This window comes from Strix uralensis, chromosome 12 (assembly GCF_047716275.1).
Source record: "Strix uralensis isolate ZFMK-TIS-50842 chromosome 12, bStrUra1, whole genome shotgun sequence".
Classification (NCBI taxonomy): Eukaryota; Metazoa; Chordata; class Aves; order Strigiformes; family Strigidae; genus Strix; species Strix uralensis.
In genome coordinates, this window is record NC_133983.1 from 14572857 (window position 1) to 14595351 (window position 22495).

Here is a 22495-nt window from a genome sequence, read left to right on the forward strand (position 1 = left end):
AGCTGCAACTTTAATCATTCACCTTTTCAATCAAGTCTATTTTTTCTGAGTCTCACTTAGCAGCAATGGGCTTTCTGACTAATGCACTAGTCCCAGTGCTCACCTCCCAAGGGGGATCTCCAAACATTTATACTGAGTGAGATGGAAAATCAAACCTCTGACTCCAGCTGACACCAGCTTCCATTACACTAAATAAAAACTATCTTCTTAGGGCCCCAGCAAATGGGACAGACCATTTCCCACACTGCCTGCCTTGGAGAACAGCATGCACAGAAAGTGAGAAGAACAGCCTCATTAGTATTAATATTTACACCGCTGTCATACCCAGGGGCCCAAATTAGGGTAAGGGTCTTGTGTTTGGTGCTTCAGGAGTTGAAGGTGCAAGCCCTGCTCTCATGAACTGCCAATCACCCAGCTAGTCCTCCACCAATATCCTATCCCTTTCCCCCATGAAAGGCTGACCATTTCCATTTGTCACCTCCTTACCCGTCTTGCACACCCTGATCCTTTTGCATTTTTTAAATCGAGAGTTTTACAGTTGTGGATACAAGATGAGGCTCTGTATGATCTTGGTAGCCAACTTTTGCATTGTGGTGGCCAGCTGCAGAGCAAAGAGGCTACAGCTGTAGGAAGGAAGAGTGTCCTGAGCAGGTATGCTGGTGTAGGGAAGAGAAGAATCAGAAACCCCAGTAGACTGGGTGGAGAGAAGGCGGCAGACCTGCGAGGCAGCCTGCAGGGCTGCAAGGCACAGCTCTGTTGGGGCTGTGGGCTGCTTGCCCTCCTGCCACAGCCTCAGCCCTTGGCTCTCCCTGGCAGGAGGGAATGAGGCCAGGGCAGGGAGCCGCAGAGGCACCAACTGTCACAGGGGCTGGCCACCCTCCGGGATGGGAAGGGCAGAAAGGGACACCCAAAGGCCTCCTGGAGGCATGCAATGCACTAAGTCTCTCTTTATGGTTGGCATGTGCAAAATGAAATTTTTAGAGCCTTTCTCTCTGAGGATTTATGGGCAAAGTGACAGATCTTCCTCCAGTCTTACTCACTGAAATGGATGAACAGCTTTAGATGAAACTTTCAAGAACTAATGACAGCAAAGTTAGCCGCAGGCAAAAACTTGGTGTGAAGAAGTTCAGCCTAAATGATGAAATTTGGCAAAGTTATAAGACAATGAAAGAGATAGTCTTAAAAGGGGAAGTTTTGGATGACCTTAATGCTATGCACTGCAGCTTGTGGTGTCTGTAATAGGTTATTTCCAGAGCATCTGAGTGTCTTCCAGTAGTGCATTAAGCAATGTAACTAACATCTGTCATGAGGTTCATTTTCCCTCTCATCTCCTCCCTGGAGGGAAATTCTCTCATTTCTTAACCTCTACTGGACCCCCACTCAATAATGTTCATTACCTCAAGAGAAAAAGGAAAAGCCTATCAAAAAGAAAAAAAAAAAGAAAACAGAGATAATAGATCTAAGATTCAGGCTGCTTTGGTGACATTTTAAAAGTCTTTTTTGCCAAGAAAAACAGTAATTTCTTTTGAATTTCTTTACAAGATATTTAAGCATTGAAAAGGAAAGACAAATGAAAATTATTGAGCTATTTTTCCTTCATCCATGATTGTGCAGCAATTTATCAACAAAATGGAACAAGAACATCTGACTGGGATTATTTATTATACAGCAAGGCATTTATTTTTTGCTCACTTCACCAGGAACAGTGTCCCTGTTATGGCTAGTTAGCCATCTGTGTCCTAAGAGCTTTCAGGGAAGGATTAAACTGTCATTTGTTTTATTTCCTTTCATGAAATAACTATCCTAACAGGGCTGAGCCAAGACTTGGATATTGCTGGACTTGCTACCTTAAGGTGGCATGAAAAAGAGTAACTGGATCTTCCCTGGAGGTAAAGCCAAGCCATGAAGAGTTTGGGGTTTTGGTTTTGTTCTTTTTACTCCTTATACTCAGTAACATCCAGTATCACTACTGAAGTGCTCCTACTGGAAATTGCATAATTAGGCAATCTTTACACCATGCTTTGGCAGAGGTGGAACAATCTGTGGATTTTTATTTTTTTAAAAATCTGATTCAAATCTGATTCATTCACTACATTTAGCCAATATGGCTTGGGTTTAAGCACTAAGAAAATTTGCAGCTCATCAGGGCTGGAATCAGGAGGCTGACAAAAATAAACAAAGGAGAAAGTATGCCATGTCCTCCAGGTGCTAAGGGTTTACCAGCCCTCACCCATCGATTCACAGCCCCACACACAGAAGGCCAGCACTGTTCTCACAAGGATGACTGCGGCATGTGGCATCCCTTCCCCATCTACAACTCCACAAGTGCGTCTAAAAACTTCTAGCACTTCTTCCCTGGAAAGAATGAGCAAAATAAGCCGCCTGATTTAGAGAAAGATAATCTGTGCCCTCAGTAAGAGCACACATGTGGGAAAACTATTTGCTAGAAGAATGTACCTTGCGGCTACTGCCAAAGGTTTTGATGGGTATATCTGTGCTTTGGATGGCTTTATGGCTGTGCAGTGGAAATTGCTCATAATGAATAACATCTACATTTCTCTAACACCTTTCATCCAGAAATCAAAAGCACTTTTCAAAGAGAGGGCCAGATTTTGAATGCTTGATGCTAGCAGCCCCTCATGTCACACTTTTATGGACTGATCTTTTTGAAACAACTTGGTAGCCAAAGCTCTCTGGCCCTCGCTATGCTTTAAGTGACAACTGAGCTCTCTTAAAAAATGTGACCCACACCGCATTTCACTGCTTAAAGTGCAACTGCCTCTGGGGTGGAAGAGACACCCCCCGGAGCAGCTGGCACCAGTGCTGTGCTGAACCTCAAAGGGGACAGTTTAGCCAAGGAGGGCAAGTCCTGCTCTTCAACAGGTGCCAAACGTTTATAAGGATCAGACAACGGTTTTTGTCAAGGTCTGGGCTTCAAGGACCATACATAATATTGCAGTGAATTCCATGTATCACCTTTGATAGAAACAGCTGATCTGTCTTGAGTGAGTGTGAGTTAAAGAACCAGGTATCGCGTATGAGCCATCAACTACAGCTCTGGAGACTCTGCTCCAGCTGGAGCCGTTCTGACAGAAAACAGCAGTATTGCAGGAGAATTAAAATACTGACATCTATAGGATGTTAAACATTCCTAACAGTTGCGATAAGAAGAAACCCATAAATAATATCCATTCTTCCCTAAAAGTTCCTACGCTAACTGGTTCACAGCAAGAACCAGTTCAGCTTTTCTGCCCATCAGTGTTCATGTGCTATTTACTGCAGTCCCAAAGTGGGACTTACTGCAGCCCCTGTGTCTTGGCTGGACTGGCCTGCAGGACATCCCCAGTATGATGCCAGGGATGATGGAGAAGAAGCACCTGCAGCAAATTAATGGGATACACAGAGGTAGCAGTGAGGACAGACAGAGCTCTGCAGGAATTACAGCCCTCAGCTCTGCCCCGTGCTGCCTGCTGAGGGTGGGAAGGGGACAGGTAGCAGGGAGGCTTCACAGCCCACTACCACTGCTGCTCCCCATTTGCAGTACATTTGCAAGTCAGCTGCTTCCCATCAGCATGCCTCTTGCTGGGAGGGCAAACGAGGGGCTCATTCAGACCACTGCTGCTTTGGCTGGACTGCAAGCGATGAAATATCCACTCCTCACATCTGTCCCTGGCAATCCATAGAAAGCTCATCCCGCTGCTGCAAGCCTAACCATGTACACACAGGCCCCTCCAATTCAGTTATTACATGGATTTCACCAATGACCCCAACATGACAGTATCTCCTACTCAAATTTTCTGAAGCTGCTCTGCTTTCTAATTCCTGTTATGATTGTGTCATACTTGAAATAACCTGGTCACAAGCTGCGGGGTTGCAACTCCACAGAGCTGTGACCAGGCTCCCATACTTATAGGAGCACCTAATTCTCCTGATCAGTTCCCAGGCAATTGAAAGCCAAGGAAGAGCAAGGACACCAACAGAAGACAGCGTTTTCTTAGGAACTGTAACATCAGTAGACTGCCTCCATTTACCTCCCCAAATTAAAATAATCTTTTTCTTACACTCTTACTTAAGAATGAGACCAGAATGTGATCCACTCTGCTTCTGACTGCATTTACCGGCCTGAAAGAGGCTGCAACAGGCTAGGAGACAAGTCTCCCAGTGCAAGAATGGTCTAAGGTAGGAGCTGTACTCACACTGCTGCTATAGGACAGGGCAGAGGCATGCAGAGGGAGGAGGCACATCTCTGTGGAGACCTGTGGACAACTCGACAGACTGTTGTAATGCACAGCAGCTCCTATAGCACTGCTGGTGCTCTCTCCTTGGCCTGCAATGCCTGCATGGTAGTGGCCAGATGACAGAGTGCAAGATCAGGCTAATTCACACTCAAGCAAAGTTTTAATAACCCAATCCCCCAACCCCATCTATGACTTCCCTAATATCCCACTACCATACTGTCAGCAGGGAATCTGTAAAATTACCTGATGCTGCACTGAGATTTGGAGTTATGGTAGAGACTGAAATTCTCAGTTATTCAGAAAAAGCATTTGGCTGTCTGCTTTGGATTGAAAACATCTCTTTTTGGAGAGGACAGGCGTTTCCAAGTGGTTAGGAGCAAGACCCGAGACTATGAAGTAGTTAAAATAATTTCCTTCTTAATTGCTACTTTGCAGCCTTTTTCTCAGACTTTGAGAAAAGCTTTGAGCTTTCTCTGTCCACAGAACTCTTAAAATAGGCCAAGTTCGTTTATTTTATTAGGGAAACGAGACAATTTCTAGTATTATTACTATGACATTTGCTCAGGGGAAGCTGAGAGAAGATGAAATCACTTTCTGAAAAGCAGCTGGCTTAACACAGGCAGGGATGTCAGAATTTGATTTCTTTTGCTGACTTACACAGCAGTGAGTTCTCTGTTTTGCTTCTTGCCCATCCCTCTGTGCTACTGGGAATCTGCTAAAACACACCTGTGGGAGGTTTGGCCTTTTAAATCTGTGCCTTTAATGTCCCAACAGTTCCCTAACTTGCAGAAGGTTTATTCCTATCAGGTCCTCAACCTCAGTTTTCTTGTGAAAAATCACTGCAAGTATCTCCCTTCAGAAGCCTACTACAGAACATGTCTTAAGAACTGAAGAGGTTCCCCGCCCCACCTTGAAAACTGAATGTTATCCAAAAGATTGAGATTTTTTGATTTAAAATTCTCACGTTTAGGCTGACATCACAAGCTAACAACAACAATCATGTCATTAAGTCTGGATGAAAGGTTTTGATGATGGCAAAAGTACATTCCAACACAGTTCAAAATAAAAATCTCAAAGGTGTGAGTCCCTCCATCTCACACTCCACCTATTCTCCCACTCCCTGTGCTTCTGCAGAAACATGTGAAAGAGCGAGCTGAAAAAAGCAAGAGAGAAAAAAATAGTTTTCCTTCCAAAATGCAAGCAAAACAGTAACACATTTCAATTATAACAGGAAACTTATTTTTTGCACAAAATACAATTTGCTCTTTCCAACAGGCTCCAGCTGTGGTAGGCTAAGAGTAAAGGTGTAACACATGAAGGCAAATATGGCTTATATTTTAGGAATTTCCATTATTTTTATGGATTGCATTGATGAGAAATGCATTTGCACACTCTGAACTGCCAGTAACATTTTTGTTGTGGGATACACTTTGAATAATTCCTTTGCAAAAATCATGGCCATATATTCATAAGAAGTGGAAACTCGTTCTGGAAGACCCAAGCTGCTAAATGAATGGTATTTCAATAAATAAAGGTGGTATAAATTCAAGATACTGATTCTCCAATTTATCATCCTCTAAGCTAAAATATATCATTCCTCTCCAATTTCAATTCCCAGTCATGCTGTCCTCTTAATCTTAATTATAAATGGTCTGCCACTTATCAAATCATCCTCTGTGTACTGCACAATCCTCACCCTTAATTGCACAAATATTTTATTTTTGGAATAACACAGCTCAGCAACAAGCTTCATTTTTCTTTTCATGACTCAGTCTCTATTAAAGTAAAGCATTTATAAAAGCTCTGGGCACATGGAGAGAAAATTAGTTGCTCCTCCGTGGCTAGCAGCTTTTAGCTAATCACAATGCAGCTCCACATCACTCCGAGCAGAGCGGTGATTAAAACTGTGCCTGCAACAAAGCAACATTGTACACAGCGATGACGTGCTCCAGTCAAAAACGTCTCCCCTCTTGTTATGATTGGTATTCCCCAGATGTTTGACTTTGAGCTCTAGCTTGGCAGGCGAGGCTTTGTGGCTGTAATTCAAGTCCCAAGCTTGAGCAGCTCCAGTGTTTATTCTCATAATTTACACTTTGTGATGGCTTATGGACAGTTATGTACTTGGTTTCGTAGCCACCACTTCAAACCAAGGGCCTGATCCTGTCTTTATGGAGTCAGTGGTAAATGCTTCCCAATTCCAGCACAGGCAGGAGGCCCCAGATGACTAAACCATCTCTCAAAGCAAACAAGCCAATATAAAAGAACAATTTAGTTTAAAAACAATTAAAAAATGCCTGAAATCTTACTTACTAGGAAGTCTTCTTCACAGTACACCTTGCCACTGACATTGTAGAATGCTTTTCCTCGTAGTCTTCTCCCTGTTAAAATACAGCATTGTCAGAATTTTGTGCTCTGTCCCCAAACCCAGCCATTCAGGATGCCAAGTGAGAAGCACATGCTGCTGCCCCTGTCTGCATGGCCAGTTCCTGGCCCCTCTGCTCCCCAGAGGGTCCATCCAGAGACATGGGTGAGGGTTAGGCTCTTGGCTCCATCCTGCCTTAACAAATTCCTTATCAACTAAACATTACTGCTAAGCACAGGTTATGGAACCCACTCAATACCAGTTCCTAGAAAATTTGAAATCTAACCCCAAAAACAATTATTCTGGGGGGAAAGGCTCATATGTAAATTGAGACAATTTTCTTCACAGGTAAAACCACAGCAGGCATACACCCACTGCAATCAACATGAGCACTGTGTTTGTCTCCAAAGGACAAAACAAGGGATACTGCATATGGATGTACCCGTCACCTTTAAAAATATTAATACATTAATCAATGCCACAGCAGGTACACCCGCAGCTCCCTGCGATACTAAGAAGTACAAGGCACATGTGATGGAGGGAAGGGCAGAAAAATCACACCAAAACCAAGGTACTTAATTTTCAAGTTTGAACATTTGCCATTTCATTAGCGCTTGTGGAACTCTATTGACAAAGCCTGTGATCGTTGTTAACTGATGGCTCTCTTCACAGCTAAGAAATGCACAACAGACTCCAGAGAGTCCCAATAAAAGAGGATTAAAACCAGAAATTAAAAAAACACTGAGTCCAACCAGTTTTTAGATACAGCAGATCAGACTTGTCTTACACCAGAGCTGCTCCATTGAGAGCAACACCATTTTACCAGTGTAAAGCCAGAGAGGGAGAAGGGAAAACGCACTTATCCTGACTCACCTTATTTCCACTCTGTGCCAGGGTCCCACTGGCCAAAGCTCCCAAACATTTGGGTGCCCTCACAAGCCATTTGCAGCCTTGGCAAGCAGAGGGCACGGTGCCTACTACAGGCTGCATACTGGCTGCCATTAGCAGTGACACTGAGCAAGGAAGAGGGCAAAAGTCTCTGTATTTACAGGTCAGCAGATGACCCCTCCCAGGTCACTGCCAAAGCTTTTACTCCACAGAGTAAGCCTGGACATCGCCTACCGAGGCAGAGTAGCTCCGCCATAAACACCACTGATCTTTGCTGGTGAGCTGAGCCAGCTGGCCAAGCACTGAGGAGCAGGAGTGCTCTCCACGGTTTCCATAAACAATGTTGAGGAAAATATGATTAATTTTCAGTGCCTGAAAGTGCCTTTTACACATTGCCACTGTGATCTGATCCTGGGAAACAGTGTGTGGCACAAAGAAGTCAGGATCTGGGCTGATGCTTTTGGGAAATCACATGTTGCATGTGGTTGTCTGGCGGTTTTACTGTCGTGGCCGAGGGAAATGCTTCTTTTGTGTGCACATTCTTGGGCTCTCGATCTCATGGGCTGTTGTCTCCATACTGCTGGTAGGTGGAGTCAGCTCTTGTTTGTCTTTCCAGCTGCCTGGTAGCTCTGGTGGGGACCAGGAGCCTGGTGGCACGGGCAATGCACTGAGACTGTCCCATCTCCTCTGAGACTCTTAGGTAAAAAACTGGTCTATCCTACATGTCACACAAACAAGGCACGGGGATGGGACAGCAATCAGGGGTCATGGGGCCTCTCTCAACTGATGAGGAGCAACTATAGATCTTTCCTCCTGCTTATCAGAGCTGTTTTTAAACCTCTCCAGTGGAAGGTAAAGGAAAGGTAAATGGAAGAGAGGGAAGAAAAGGAAAGAGGCCAGAATGGCTTTTTAAAGGGCATGTTGGCTCTGCCAGATCCAGCCTTGATAAAAAAACTTGTCTTTAGATGGTGGAAATAAAGTGGCTGCACCCAGCAGAACAGGGACTTGCCTTGGATGTGCTGATGCATCACTTCGGCCTTGCTCACACACACTGCTGGTGCAGGGCCGGGGTGTTTGTTTCAGTTGGAGAAGTGCTGGCCATCACCCTCACCACACACCCATTATGGTTAGGAGCAGCAGAGGTAATTAGGGACAAATCCCGAACTCTGTTGCTGGAAGGATCTCCCTAATTCAGGGACGTGTCAGCATCTCCCGAGGCACCGTACAAGGTGCATGAGGACCCATACAGCCTGCTTTGTATCCCAGTGTGCAGAGCCTGGCAGTGCTCAGGTTGATAGAAATGCCCCAAATTCTGCTCCTGTTGTTCCCTTTGCACACCATCACTGGGAGAAGCCAATGGGGTCGGAGCTTTCCCAGGCTGGGAAGGAGTGGGAAGCCTGCGACCCAAGGCAAACAAAGTAAAACCCAATGTTTTGGACTGGCTCTCAAAGACACTTATGTTATCAGATGTGTTTGGCAGCTGATTGCCCTGCGACATGAAACAACCTCATCTCACCCCAGCGCAGCAAAGCTGTGAGCCACTATCTCAGCCACTGCATAACTTGTGAGCCCCTGCTCACACCCTGCTGCTCCACAAGCCCCCCTGCCTGCCAAACACAGACAGCTGGCCTCCCCTTCCATACAGCTGACATGGTAAAAACATCTCTCTTACACAGCACTCACAGAGCAACACCTTTCAAAACTGAGGAAAAAAACCATTTTCCCCGTTTTACAAATGAAAAAAACAAGCTGACTTGCCTAAACTCATAAAGCAGGCAAGCAGCTTGCTCACATGATAATTACTATTATTAGCAATAATTAATGATTGACAGGCCTTTTACCTTAGAAGAATTTCATTCACGGCTCATACAATAATTATCTCATAAGCAAGAAACAGCAAGTTATCACACAAATAGCTGTGGCTGCACTATATTGGGTTCTACATACTGCAGTTTAGAAATAAAGGCAAGAACGTAAGTTCCATCTGCCCTCCAGAAGAGTTTGCTAAATGACAGCATTGAAAATGGTCAAACACCAAACAATGTGAGTGCCTGAGTATCATGTGAAAACTGCAATCAAGAGTGCTGGCAGCTGCAGCCAGGGAGACCCAAAGCCAGGGAGATGCAGCATTGGTACCTCCCAGCCGCAGAGTGCCGTGCCGCAGGGTGGGTGTGATGCCTCGAGGTCAGGGTACCTGCCCCCAGCTCGATGTACTGGACAACATGGTTTCGCCTCTCAAGGTCCTGGAGTAACTTGGGGGCTTGCAGAGCACCAGCCTGTTCTGTGTAGCTGTAACCTATTACTGTCAATCAGGCAGAGATTACAAGTTTAAAAAAATAATGTTGCTTTAGCCAGCCAAGCGCCTGCCCAGCTAGACAAGGTAATACCATCCTGCCCACTGGTACATAGAACCTGCTGCTTGGCTTTCCTTTGGATGACTGAGTATAGCCAAGCCCGGGTTACTATTTGCTTTCATAATATTGAAACAAAAAAATCAAAAGTTTCTAACAAAACTTGATGCAACTTGCTGATGGCTCATTATAGTAATAATGAGCAGGTATAATGAGCAGCCTAGTGCAGAGTTCACAAGTACGGGGTTTCATAAACACTGTGCTGCTTTCCTCCTCCTGCTGGATGCCCACCTTGGCACGCCTGCCCTGTCAGACCAGTTTTCAACAGTAGTGAGGAAGAGGCTCCCTTTCGCACCCGACCCAAGAGCAGCAGGTCAGCCAGGAATGTGCGGGGGACCACGGGACAGGGCAGAAGCCACGCAGGCATGTAACACTAGCTTTTCCAGGGAAGCCCTCTCTGCCCCGAGTGCTCTTTAGCCTTGTTTTGCTGTAGAAAATGAAGCTTATGGACTCACGGTGACAACAAACGCTTGTTCCAAGTAACTTTTACATTTCTCAACTGACATTCACATTGAGGGGTAAGCGAGCACCAGGATAAGGGGGTTCCACCACCTCAGGTGGGAGGCAGAGACCTCACAAATGCTCCAAAGACTGCAAAGACTGCAAAGACTCATATAAATAATCTAGTAGTTAGTAAAATGCAAGTTAGAAATGACTGTCCCAAGGAACGATCACAACTGGTGTTTGCAACCAACATGACAAACATCCAAAAGAATACAGGCTTTTGGAACTTTTAAAAAACATAAAATCAGAATCAGCTCTAGGTTTTTAATATCAGTTTTCACATTTAACTGGTTTATGAGTCTCTGGTATTGAAGTGTGTCTTAGCAATTAACTCATGCACAACTTTTATCTCTTATGTGTTGCAAACTAAAAGGAAGGCACAGGAGAGCTGTTGCTTTAGCAAAGGACTCAACTCAAAGATGTGGCTTGCAAAAGGAAAAATGACCCACAGTTGTCACAGGCGGTCCACAACTATTCTCTCCAGTCTCCACAACACTTCGCTGGGTGGTGAAAACACACCAGCCAGGAAGCCAAGATGGGGTAAAACTTTTTCCAGCGCTGTTTCAAAGGCTGCTCCAGGCCCTCATAGAACAAAATGTGAATCAGACTGGGTTTTACGGTCTTGAGGAGGTGCTCGGAAAGAGCACTGAAAATGTCCTGCCCCCTCCCCACTAGCCCGGGAAGCATCTTCAAAGCCCTCCCTGCAGCTGCTGGCAGTGGGGTATTTGCCTATAGGGAGGTGAGTTTATCAAGTCACAGCCTTCAGTGGTAGATCTCCAGTCTCACATGGGATGATGCAACCGCGTCGGGGGCTAACACCCCCCCTCGCCTTTGTAAGACAAGAGATAACAATGTCTCACTGTCACAGCATGGTTATTAGACCTAATTACTGTTTGCAGCATGCTTTGAAGTTGAAAAGTGCCAAGCATTATTATAATATTTTAAGCACTTTGATGATTAAAAACATGCAACTGTTGGGTAATAATCATGATTTACTAGTATTGTAGTGTAAGCATGTGAGAAGCCTGCATTGTCTCAGTGCCTGACGCTACTTAAAAACAAACAGCTCCCCTCTGACATAATGGGAATGCTGCAGCCCCAGCCTTGCCTCCCAGATAACGCCTGGTGCGTCTACCAGCGTGCTGAAAAAAATACACCAGCGTACCTCCTTGCCATCACGATCTCTCTTGTGATATAAGTGCCTCAACTAGTAACGTCACACAGGAATTTTTTAGCGTTAGGGGGAACAACATGCAAGATGACTAATAATGTCCTTGTTATTTCTACCGTTACAGCTGTATAGAACAAGAAGATTGTGTTTTAGTCAGAAAATGTAATTAAAGCTTTCCAATATGGAGTGCAATTGAAGAGTTCAGCTGTAGGTATCGCTGCTAAAGATAAAGAATTTGTTAAAGCAGAGCTAATTAAAAGCCTGAACAGCCTGAGCTATTGTCACGGAATATTATTCAAGTACCTGCCATTCCTGTTGGCTGGGGACGTGCCTGCGTAGGTCTGACCACACATAAGCACAGACCTCGGCTCTGCTGCTGCTTCTCCCATGGGGGGACGGCCCCCCCGGGACCCCCACACAGGCAGGGAGAAGGTGCAAGCTGTGGCAGGACCAGGAGGGACAGCTGGGGCTGCCCTCCTGCAGCACGGGGGGGCTTGCTTGCACCCCAGCACTGCCACCCTGCTCCTGCTGCTGAAGTGGTACCCACAGGCTCCTGACTTGTCTCACAGCAGCAACACAAATAGCTCTTTCTGCGGGAAAAAAAGTCTATCACATCACTTCTCTCACTGGGATTTCTTCCCCTTCTTATTTTATGAATTGTCAGTTCTAAGGCTGATCGGTGAGAATCTTTGCAGGCTGGAAACTTTGGTCCACATCTCGCAGAGCTTTCTGAGCATGGCTGCCCCTGTTTCTTCATGCCTGACTGACCGAAGAACTGTGTGTGTTTCAGTTAGCAATGTTAAACATGGACCTAATTACTTGCTAACTACTTCAGACACCATCTCTGCAGTGACTGATGTGACACCAGCATCGTTACCAGTCTCATGCTAGCACCTTAAGTGACAGTCTCACAAAGCATTCAGGCTAAAGCAACGTGTAAACATACACCCTAGATTAATATGCAGCATTTGCTCAAATATTTCCCAGCTACCATAATAGGCAATGAAAATTCCCATGCGTTGCTCCAAAGCCCTGTACAAGCAAAACCAGACATGAGGTGGCCTGGGCTGAGCAAATGTATCTGCATGTCCACTGCCCACCTGCGGCCACAGTCTCCATCACTGCTCAGTGGAAACGTAAACTTTACCAGGCCAAACCTGGGAATTTTGTTTTGCAAAAGCCCCTGGCATAGGTCTGGGGCTGCTCCGATTCAGAGCCAGTCTGCAGTGGCCATCCATGGACCGCTCACGCTCCCAAATGCAGACAGCACCCCAACACACTTTTATACCCCATGTGCCACCCGTGGGCTGTGACAGGGCCCACCGCCAAGCTGGTGCAGGGGCAGTCAGTGCCCAAGTGATCTCCTGTATGGCCTGCGGACACCGTCACGACAGCACAGGGTATCACGATAGGGACCACCGTCCACAGCCTTAAACTGAACACTGTCACAGACACTGCAGCTTTTCTTGTGCAAGGTGAGACCTGCTCTCTAAGTACACGTTTTAATGACTGAAACCAGGACCAAAATAATTCAAAAGTTGAAGGGTGAATGAAACATCCAGAATCCAATCTGTTCTCTGCAAACCCCCAGGTTGGCCAGCTACTATTTCTGAAAAGTGGAAGCGAAACTTTTAAGTTGCCAGATGATTCCCGGAACTGAAACTTCAAGAGAACTACCAAGTTTTACAAACATGGAATAAATAATTGAAAATATTAAGTAATAGCAATCCACCTCTGCTACCTCCTCTACCCAGTCTTCTCAAGATAAAACTGATGCAGAATTTCACCCAGGAGATCTGTTTTCTTTCACTTGGTATAGGAGGTTCGCCTGTCCAGGAATTAAAGATACGGCAAAAGAAAACAAAAGCTTCCAATGCTGTTTCTTTATTTGTTACCATTTCTCCTTTACTTACATGTGAGTTTGGGCCCACGGTTCTCCATCCCTCCCTCTGGCTTATGACTCCCTATCTGTACAGAGATTTTCTTTCTAGTGGGTTTCTATCACTCCACCCACTTGAAAATGGGGAGCACCAAGGCTGCTTTAGCCCCTGAATAAGCGTTAATTAAATTTTTCTCCTCCATCTCCTACCGGGGACTCACACAAGGCCACCAAGCAACATGAGCACAACCTCTTCATGATGGGGTCCTGCGTTCCAGCCACAGCCTCTGGCATGGGTGCCAGGGCAGTGCAGGGTCTTCGCAGTGGGAAGGGGCTGCAAGGAGGGCTGCGTCCCGACCCCAGCCCCTGGGCCTGGAGAAACTTCCATCCCCCACCGCCACTGCCCTGTCCCCTCCTCACAATGCTCAATTGCTCAGGCTTTGTGAAAGGAGGGGTGAATTTCTAGGGCTTTCAGGGTTTTTAAGATAGGGGGGAAAAAAAAATCAATGCCAAATTCCTTTGAATAGAAGATACTGCATGTTGGCAGAAGCCACTTTTCACAGACTCCAGCCGTTTGAAATCTGAAACACTAAAAAGTGGCTACTGTGGATGTGCTGTATTCTTCTTTTCAAAGCAATCTGGCACACAATTTTGCTCCCCTGTTTCAGGACCCAATCCTGCATTCCTTTCACGCTCAGACTCCCATTGACTTTAAGAAATGCAGGATTGGATCCTAAATGTGTGCTTTACTCACACAATAGCTCCTCATGGTTACGATCTATTGAGAAAGGCACACTTTAAAAACCATTTGGAATTGCAGGCTCATCCACCAGGCCAGAATGCCTGTAAAGATCTGCCATTATTTCAGGAAAAATGCTCGGTGTGTGAATTACACACGCACACACACACACACTCTCTCACATTTTCCTGGTTTCAAGCTGCAGGCACAGCTTAGCTTGAGATGCATCAAAATATTTTGAGCACTGGCCTGATAGCTCATAAAGAGACCACGTGTAATTTTAGTTTTTGAAAAAAGGCAAAACTCTGGGGGGAAAAAAAAGCCACCAAAGCAAACATATAAGCAGCTGAATCTTTAGGACGGTTTTTCAGACAACTTTTGTAAAAGCCTCTAAAAGGCCTGCACCAGCTAAGACAAAACACAGCCTTGCACTGCTATTTTTGAGGATGCTGTATATTGAGTTACGAGGCTATTACGATGCAAATCTCAAATGTACAAGCTTTTTACTTGGCCATAAACACAAAACAGTATACATTGTCCTTTCAGAAGAAAAGGTTTGCTGCTAAAATAGCAGAAGCCCTACGTAAATAACCAACATTCTTTCTGCCTGAGGTCACTGACTTGGCCTATTCAATTCCGGGCTAGTCTGGGATTTGACAATCTAAGCAGGGGAGAGGCCCTTTCCTTTTTTTCAAAAGAATGCTGGGATTTTATTTGAAATTTAAACTCTTGCAAACAAAAGGTGGCATCGTATGCTAGAGGCCTATGAAGGTGGAGTACAGGATGTGTATTGTTTTCTCCCTTTACATAGATTCTTTCAGGAAAGAGTATTCAGAGTCTGTGAACAAATTCTAATCAAATATTATCATCAGGTAGGCAGACATAGCAAGATATGAACCAACACTTTAAAGAGATTAGATCTATTTTTTAAAAATATTGATCCAGAGAAAGCATAAAAATGGTTAAAATTATAATTTTATTCTTTTAATTTATAATTTAAATTATCATTTAAAATAAATTCATTTAAATCTTAATTGAAAATTCTTCCATAGTTTAAGTTCCAATACTAATTCATATTTGTACACTAAAAAAAGAGCTTTTCAGTGCAAATTAACTGTGGCTACACAGTCAGTATTCATTCTCTATCTCAAGTTGATCTGTCCTGGAGAGGCAGATGGCAGTTAACTATTTTTCCTCCACACGACTGTTGCCCAGCTCTTACTTGGACTCTCACAAAAGTACACTCTTGTATAATACAATTATCATTTCCATTTCTGGGCTGTTATCCAGGCTCTGCTCTGCGCCACCTCTCCAGCACGGAGCAGTGTGCCAGCTCCTGCCACATGGACGTGCTAATACCACACACCTCCCACCACAACTACGCTAAACTGAATTTGGACCTGGTGTAAATTGTGACAGCATCACTGAGTTCTTCACAATTTATACAAGCTATAGACCTGCCCCAAGGTACTATCTTTGCCAGAAGAAAGTCTGTCTTTGCTATGTGCTCACTAACGTGTGGTAAAATCCAGATGAAAACAAGGCAGTTTATCATTCTGACATGTTTGTAGCCCAGGGTAAACTCTAGACTCTCCTCTGCAGTTTACCTTAACCTGCCATGATGTCAAAATGAAAATCTTCATTATCTTCCCTAGGATTTTGCCTTATGTCAGCTATTGCACTGAAGGAAACATCTTTCTATCCAGAAAGCACGCCTTTGGTGCCAAAAACACTTGCATTTCTGCACTGAGGCAGGTAACGTGTCTTGCTCTGCCCACTCTGCAGCACTTGCTACCACCAAAGCCAGCAAGCCCTGGACTGGGCAGAGAGGATGTGGAGTGGAGGGCTTCTGCCCCAACCTAGCTGCATGACTTAAACTGTCAGTCTCCAGCAGGATTATGTAGGTAGATAGCTAATATCTTTTGTTACCTTGCTGGAAAACCCCACCTTTCTTGGCAGGGTATCTATAATCTCTGTGCCATGTTTACTCTAGTGTAGAATTCTCTCTTCCTTTCTCTCTCCTACTCTTCGGTCAGGTTATTTAACCAAAAGGTTACTTAATACTGCAGGGACAAGAAGATCTTTGACCTCTGGTACTCGGGCAAAGTGTTTCTGTGCAGACCATATTATAAATTTAGCAGATACTTTCAAGCTCCCATATAATTTTCAAAAGTTAAAATTGGCAGATGTTTCCTTTCTCTCCCACTTATGTATTTATTCTATCCCATACCACCCATCAATTTCGGGGTTAAGGCATGAATTATTTTCATGGAGCTCCAACAGAAGAACTTATGTTGAAAAGAAGTTTGTAAAAACATAAGCCAAACACATTTTAAAACAGAAATACAACAGCCTGCATTGATCTAATAGCTATTTTGGGCCTGTATATTAACATGTATCTTAAAATATATTTCTTAATAAGCTAGCAAGTGGATAGGGAAATGTAAAATAGAGCTCCAAATTTACTTCAATTAAGATTTTTTTTTCCCCCCAGGACTGGGTTTACAAATAAAAAAAAAAAAAAGTGAAGAACAAGGACAAAGCAACACAGACCACTAGGTAAAAACCATGAGAGGCCTCCTCACCACTCAGCAAGCTGGGAGGGAAGGGGGTATAGCTCTTCCCCCAAGGTAGTTTCCACTGTGGGAAGTTTTCATTGTTCCATCACAGACCCTGCTTGTTATCAGCAAAGAATTCCACTTTTCCAGCTGCTGCCAGTAAGACAGAGCTTAAAAAAGCACTTGCCTTATCACACTGTCCCAGGGTCCCAGTGCCAGCCCATTCTATGGCAAAATAAATCCGTCACCAAACTGCAGCCTATTCCAGCCCAAGCCTTCCTGACTGCAGGACACAACCTTCCAGAGCAGCCTTGCTGATTGCTACCCATGCAGCATGGTGGGTGGTTTTCATTCAAGCTCCAGTAAGAACCACCATAATGGCAGCAACAACGATCCCTCTAGCTCAGTACCCTGTCTCCAGCTCTGGCCAAGAGTGGAAGCTCAACAGGAAAGAGTATTAGAAACAGGGCTCACACAGGCTGATGTGTTCCCAAGAATAACCTGTCAGCTTCCAGCAGCCAGCACTTAAGACCTTCCTGCACCACAGGTTGCATCATAACTATTATGTTTAATAGCCTCACTGGACCAATCCTTCTTTAATTTGTCTAATTTCTCTATGAGATCATTTATACTTTTGGCCTCCATGCTGTCCCTATGGCAGTGAGTTCCACAATTTCATTATGCATTGTATGAAGCGTTCCCTTTTGCTTGTTTTAAATCTCTGCTGATCTCAAGCTTCTGTTGCATCCTAAAGAACAAAGCAGTCTCTAGAGTCATCACCACCAGACTAGAGAAAAGATTTGTAAGTCAAAGCCTGAAACCCCAGTTTTCAACTGCATCTGGAAATGAACGGGATGCAGATCACACATGCAACTAATATTTTTATCTAGCAGCTTTTTGAGACTCTGCTTAGGTCCTTTTTGTACGACACGACAGTGGACACATGTAAGTGGAACTGATAGTCCCTGACTCAATTCACACTGTGAGCTCCCTGCAGGAGACACAACCAAGCCACCGAGTTCTGCACTGCCTGAAGTTAATGACCAGCATTCATAAGTGAACTGCTGTAATACACAACAGGAGATAATTTCTATGGGAATACATCCAAAAGAAGAAGCCACTGTATTCCAGTAAGACTAAAGGAAAAAAAAGAGCGGGGAAAAAAAAGTTCGGTCCCTACTGCCACCTGGACATTCAGAGCACGGCAAGAACTCACCAAACTTAACTAGTAAAAGTTAAGTAAAATTGTTGAACTGAGGGCACTGCAGAGCCCTCACCATTGTTATCAGGTTCTTTCTTGCAAGTCGTTATTCTCTTCTTCATTCAAGTTCAGCCTCAACTAAAAAGCTTAGCCTGGCTCTGAAGCAGATGATCAGAAATCTGATCAAGAGCTGGAATGGCAAGTCAGATTGCTGAATGTCATCTCTGCATGGTGAGCTGCGGCATCACCTTCCCTCCTAACACTTTACACATAAAAGTATGTTGAACACAAGGAGCGGGCACCGCCCAATCCTGTGGCAACCTGCAAGAGAGCCTCAAGGGAGATGAGCAATTTCCCTAAACTATCTTCTGCCTTGTCTCAGAAAAACAAGAATGGATTTGCACAGGAACAGTTTACTTTCTTCCTCCCAGTAGCATCATATGCGTCAGCACCTCAGTGTGAGCAGCATCAAAGGGCGCTGCTGCTGAACCTAAACACACCAGCAATGGTTGATTTGAGTCGCATCCAGAAGGTGTTCAGCAGCCAACACCAACGGCACCCATGTGCTTGTGAACTCAAACTCACAGTGCTCAGTTCTCATTCCCTTGAGATAAATCTGCACAATAAAGTGAGATTGTTGAGATCCACAGTGCCTAGAGATGGCATCTGGAGCAACAGATATAACTTTTTTCTTCATGTGATAATGGAAGAACGTATCAGGGAGTGGTCCTCAGGACCATAAGTGTTAAGAAAGCTTAGAAAGGTTAGTACACAGTGAAAGGAATCTAAATATTCTCAGGATGGACAAGTATTTAAACATTCTGCCAGTTTTGAAGCACAATCTTTGGTTTTAGTTTATTTAGCAGTAAGTTTGAAAGAACTGCAACAGAGACACAACTCTACTCTTGCTCACACTGGTGAACAATTATACTGATGTTAATAACGTTACTTCAGATTTATTCTGCTTAACTTTGAACAAAACCTTGCTAGGACCTTAGACATGTGTTTTAGACAGTATTCCAGTGTACGTTCCTGTAAATAAAATAAAACTGAAGATTATAGTTGTACTGAATTACTGCAATGAACTGGGGCTTGCTCAGCCAATTTGAAATACAATCAGAAATGAGCCCTCCAAAATGGCCTGTCCTTGATGTTTTGTGGTGGACTGACCACAGCTTCCTGCACCAGGTCACATCAGAACTAAAACCACAAGCAGCTTCCAAGACAGCGCTGAATAGGTAAGACTCCTGATAGTACACTCACTTCTTTTGGCACTCAGGTACAATAAGGATATTGTTCCTTTAATGCTTAGCTTTCCTTTTAAGAAGTATGTGAGATTTCAGCCAATTCTCCCCAACGATTAGTTCAGGATGAATGTACTTAACTCAGGATTCAGCTGGAAAGAGCCCAAGTAGATGCAATCAATTTTCCACTAAATCCACTTCCTTCCTCCCTTCCCTACCCAGCATGAGACATCAGCTTGCCACTACAGCCAGTGGTGACTAAGACAATGAAAACCTCTGCCTTCAGCCATGCTCATATCAAACTTGGTTACTCCTTCTTTTGATTTTCCCTGTTTTTCTTGGTTTTGCATATCCTGTTCACTAGCCCAACATTTGGGCTAGGTGGAAAAGCAGCTATAGAGCAAGTATGAAAAAGCAGCTATACAGCAAACCACAAACATGAAATGCATTGGCTGCTGTAAACCCTGATGTTAATAATTCAAAACTGCACAGAATCAGCTGCAGAACTTCACTGATAAAGGACGACTTTCCCCTTTGCTGAACTGGAACTTCCCTGAGATTTCAATGTGCAGGTACTGTATGTCTGCATCTGCCAGCATCTGTGCTGTGCCATCTCTGGGTGAACATCAAATTATCTTCACCACCATCACCTAAACACTACAGTACTTCTGAGATGTTAGCCACTAGCCACTTAACTTGAACCAACCTCATGCAGTGTGGCCTGAAAAAGAACAGTTATAACAACAGGGATGATTTGCTACTAGAATTTCACCAGGGTAATAAAAAACAACATCTGTTCAAAAACAAGGCTTAGAAAACATGATCTCTAGCTCTCACCTACCTGCCGCCTTAAGAGTTTAAGTAAGTGATTTCCACCTTCATTTCTCTATTCTCCTTTGTTAAGTAACTTGTGGAAACAGCAAAACAAATCCTGATGGCTATGTATTCTTTAGGCTTTCTTCCTCTTGAACAGTGGTCTCCAAACTTTTTTTGATCATGCTCCCCTATCAGTAAAACATGTTTGAGCATGAACCCCCAATACATGTATATTTACTTATTTATAAATGATATACATCAACTACTGAAGTATTTTCTTCCTGCACCCTGATGGATGGTCTTGAGCACTCTCTGGGGTGCCTGCACCCCAGTTTGGAGACTGCTGCTCTAGAGACCACTGGACTGTTAATACTGATTCAGCAAATTGTTTCCATAGGTCTGAATTTTACAATGCTGTGGTTCCCAAGGTCAGTAATCCACTGACGCACTCAAATAAATTATTTGCATTATTTCCAGGAAAATTTTTGCAGGGAATGCAGTTAGAAGTGTGACAGCATAGAGTACCCAAGCAGCCAGCTGAGTTAAGCGACTGAGGTTCTAATGACTATATCCAATTTAATGTTAGGACATACTACACTTGTGTTTTAAAACACACGGCTAGACAACCATTGAGACACACAAGTCAGTAATCAAAAATGATTGCTAAATCCATTCCTGCTTTTAAATATGCATTAAATCGGATGCCTTTCACTCTGCACAGGTACAATTAAAAAGAGCTGGCATGTATTAGTGGCTGTATTCTGCATTTGCACTGAGTCACCTACACCAGTCAAGTCAGCTGTACTGCCAGAAGCCAGCAGCCACTGCTGATTTTATTTCTTCTTACGGGGGATACTTTAAAAGTTTCTTTCCTCCACTTCTTTGCCTATTTGTTGCCTAGCTCATCACTCACTTTTATTACTACTATTCCACATATAGTGCAAGTTCACAGGAGCATAGCAAACAAAGAGTCAAGGCTTGATGGTTTTAGGCAAGAAAAATCAGCTTGGGGGCTGGGAGAAAGAAGCAAGCCTAAGAGGCATCCAGAGCAGGGACCGCTGCTGGAAGCAGAGTCTCTGCCAGTGGAAGGCAGGGCAGCTGGGCAGACAGGAGGCAGGAGCCCCTTCCCTACCACAGGCAGGCTGCCTGCCTGCACCAAGACTGGGCTGCAGAGCAGGCAGGGGATGGCAGTACTCGGGACTGACCAGCTGAGTCACAGGGGGAGAAGCAGTAACAGCAGATACGGAGGTGAGGACGAGGTTACATGAGGCCCTGAACAGGAAAGGGAAGGAAGACAGGGGTTTTTTCACATCGATAAAGGGAGCTGGCAAAGACAGAAAGGAACAGGATAGTGCACAAAGCAGCGAGGGAACCCCTCGCCAAGCACCCGACACCTCTGTGCCACCTGCACTCCATGGGATGAACAGGCAGAGGAAAGGGAGGGTTATCTGTGGGACTCGAAACCTGTTTTTGCAAGCCTGCCCCTAACAGCACAAGGCAGCAAGCACTCACAGGGGACTTTGGGAATGACTTTGCAAGGCCCCAGTAACCTCACAAACAACTGAGTTTACCATGGGGATTGAACCCCATCTCAGAGGCCACAAATGTCAACAGTCTCCTCCTCCACTGTCCTGTCCCAAAGCACTCCTCCCAAATGGCATGAAGCGACAGGAGTGCCTGCAGAACCACTCGGCAGAACTTTGCGAGTGTAAGCAACACTTACTGCCTCCAGTAGGCTTACACATCTCTTTAGTCACACCACGAACAAACTAAAACTTAAATGTAAACATACTGAGCCACATCTTTACCTGTCACTCAGCTTTGTGGGACACGGCCCTGAGACCAGAACACACTTTGCCATTTCAGTTTGCAGGGTGCTCATTTCATCACCCAGGAACAGCAGTGTTGTGGGTGAAATGCTGAGCCCTCATGACCCCAAAATGGTGGTAGGTCATTCTGGCCCAGGACCACAGGACACAGACCTGTTCCTCAAGTACTAAACATTCATGAGAAGATGAGAGAGAGAGGACCAAGTGCCCAGCAAACACTCAATGCCATTCCCTGAGGAGTGCCTCCCCACTTGTTGCATGCCCTGAGCCTGCTGGGACACTTGGGGCAGGCAAGGAACACAGGACTACACCCAAAGTTACCACATTCCTGCTTTCTCCACAACTTGAAAAAAAAAAATTCTCTTTAATTTATATGAATGTTGAGCCAGGAGAGCTCTCATGAGAGGGTGGATCATCAAGAGAAGGCGACTGTTTAAGGGACAGCACTGAGTGCCTACGTATTGGGTACCAGCCCAGCACCTATTTCCAGACAGGCAGTGACACTACAGCCTATCGCATTATCTCTGCTGGCTGCCAAAGTGCACTGCCTGCACTCAATCAGATACTGGTCCTGTGAACCGCCGAATGGAGTCAATAATCCGATAAATGGAGGAGTACTGAATACGGACTGGACCTTGGCCATCAGGGAGGCCAT

At 44.7% G+C, this 22495-nt stretch overlaps 1 protein-coding gene across 2 annotated transcripts in view; it reads right to left on the reverse strand.

Annotated features, from left to right (window-relative positions):
• The window catches only part of WTIP (WT1 interacting protein), an 86010-nt gene that overhangs the window by 19796 nt on the left and 43719 nt on the right, over nucleotides 1–22495 (reverse strand). For both annotated transcript variants that reach the window (XM_074881778.1, XM_074881779.1), the window contains exon 3: nucleotides 6549–6616. In XM_074881778.1, coding sequence (XP_074737879.1) covers nucleotides 6549–6616 — 68 coding nt within the window. The remainder of the gene's footprint in view (nucleotides 1–6548; nucleotides 6617–22495) is intronic.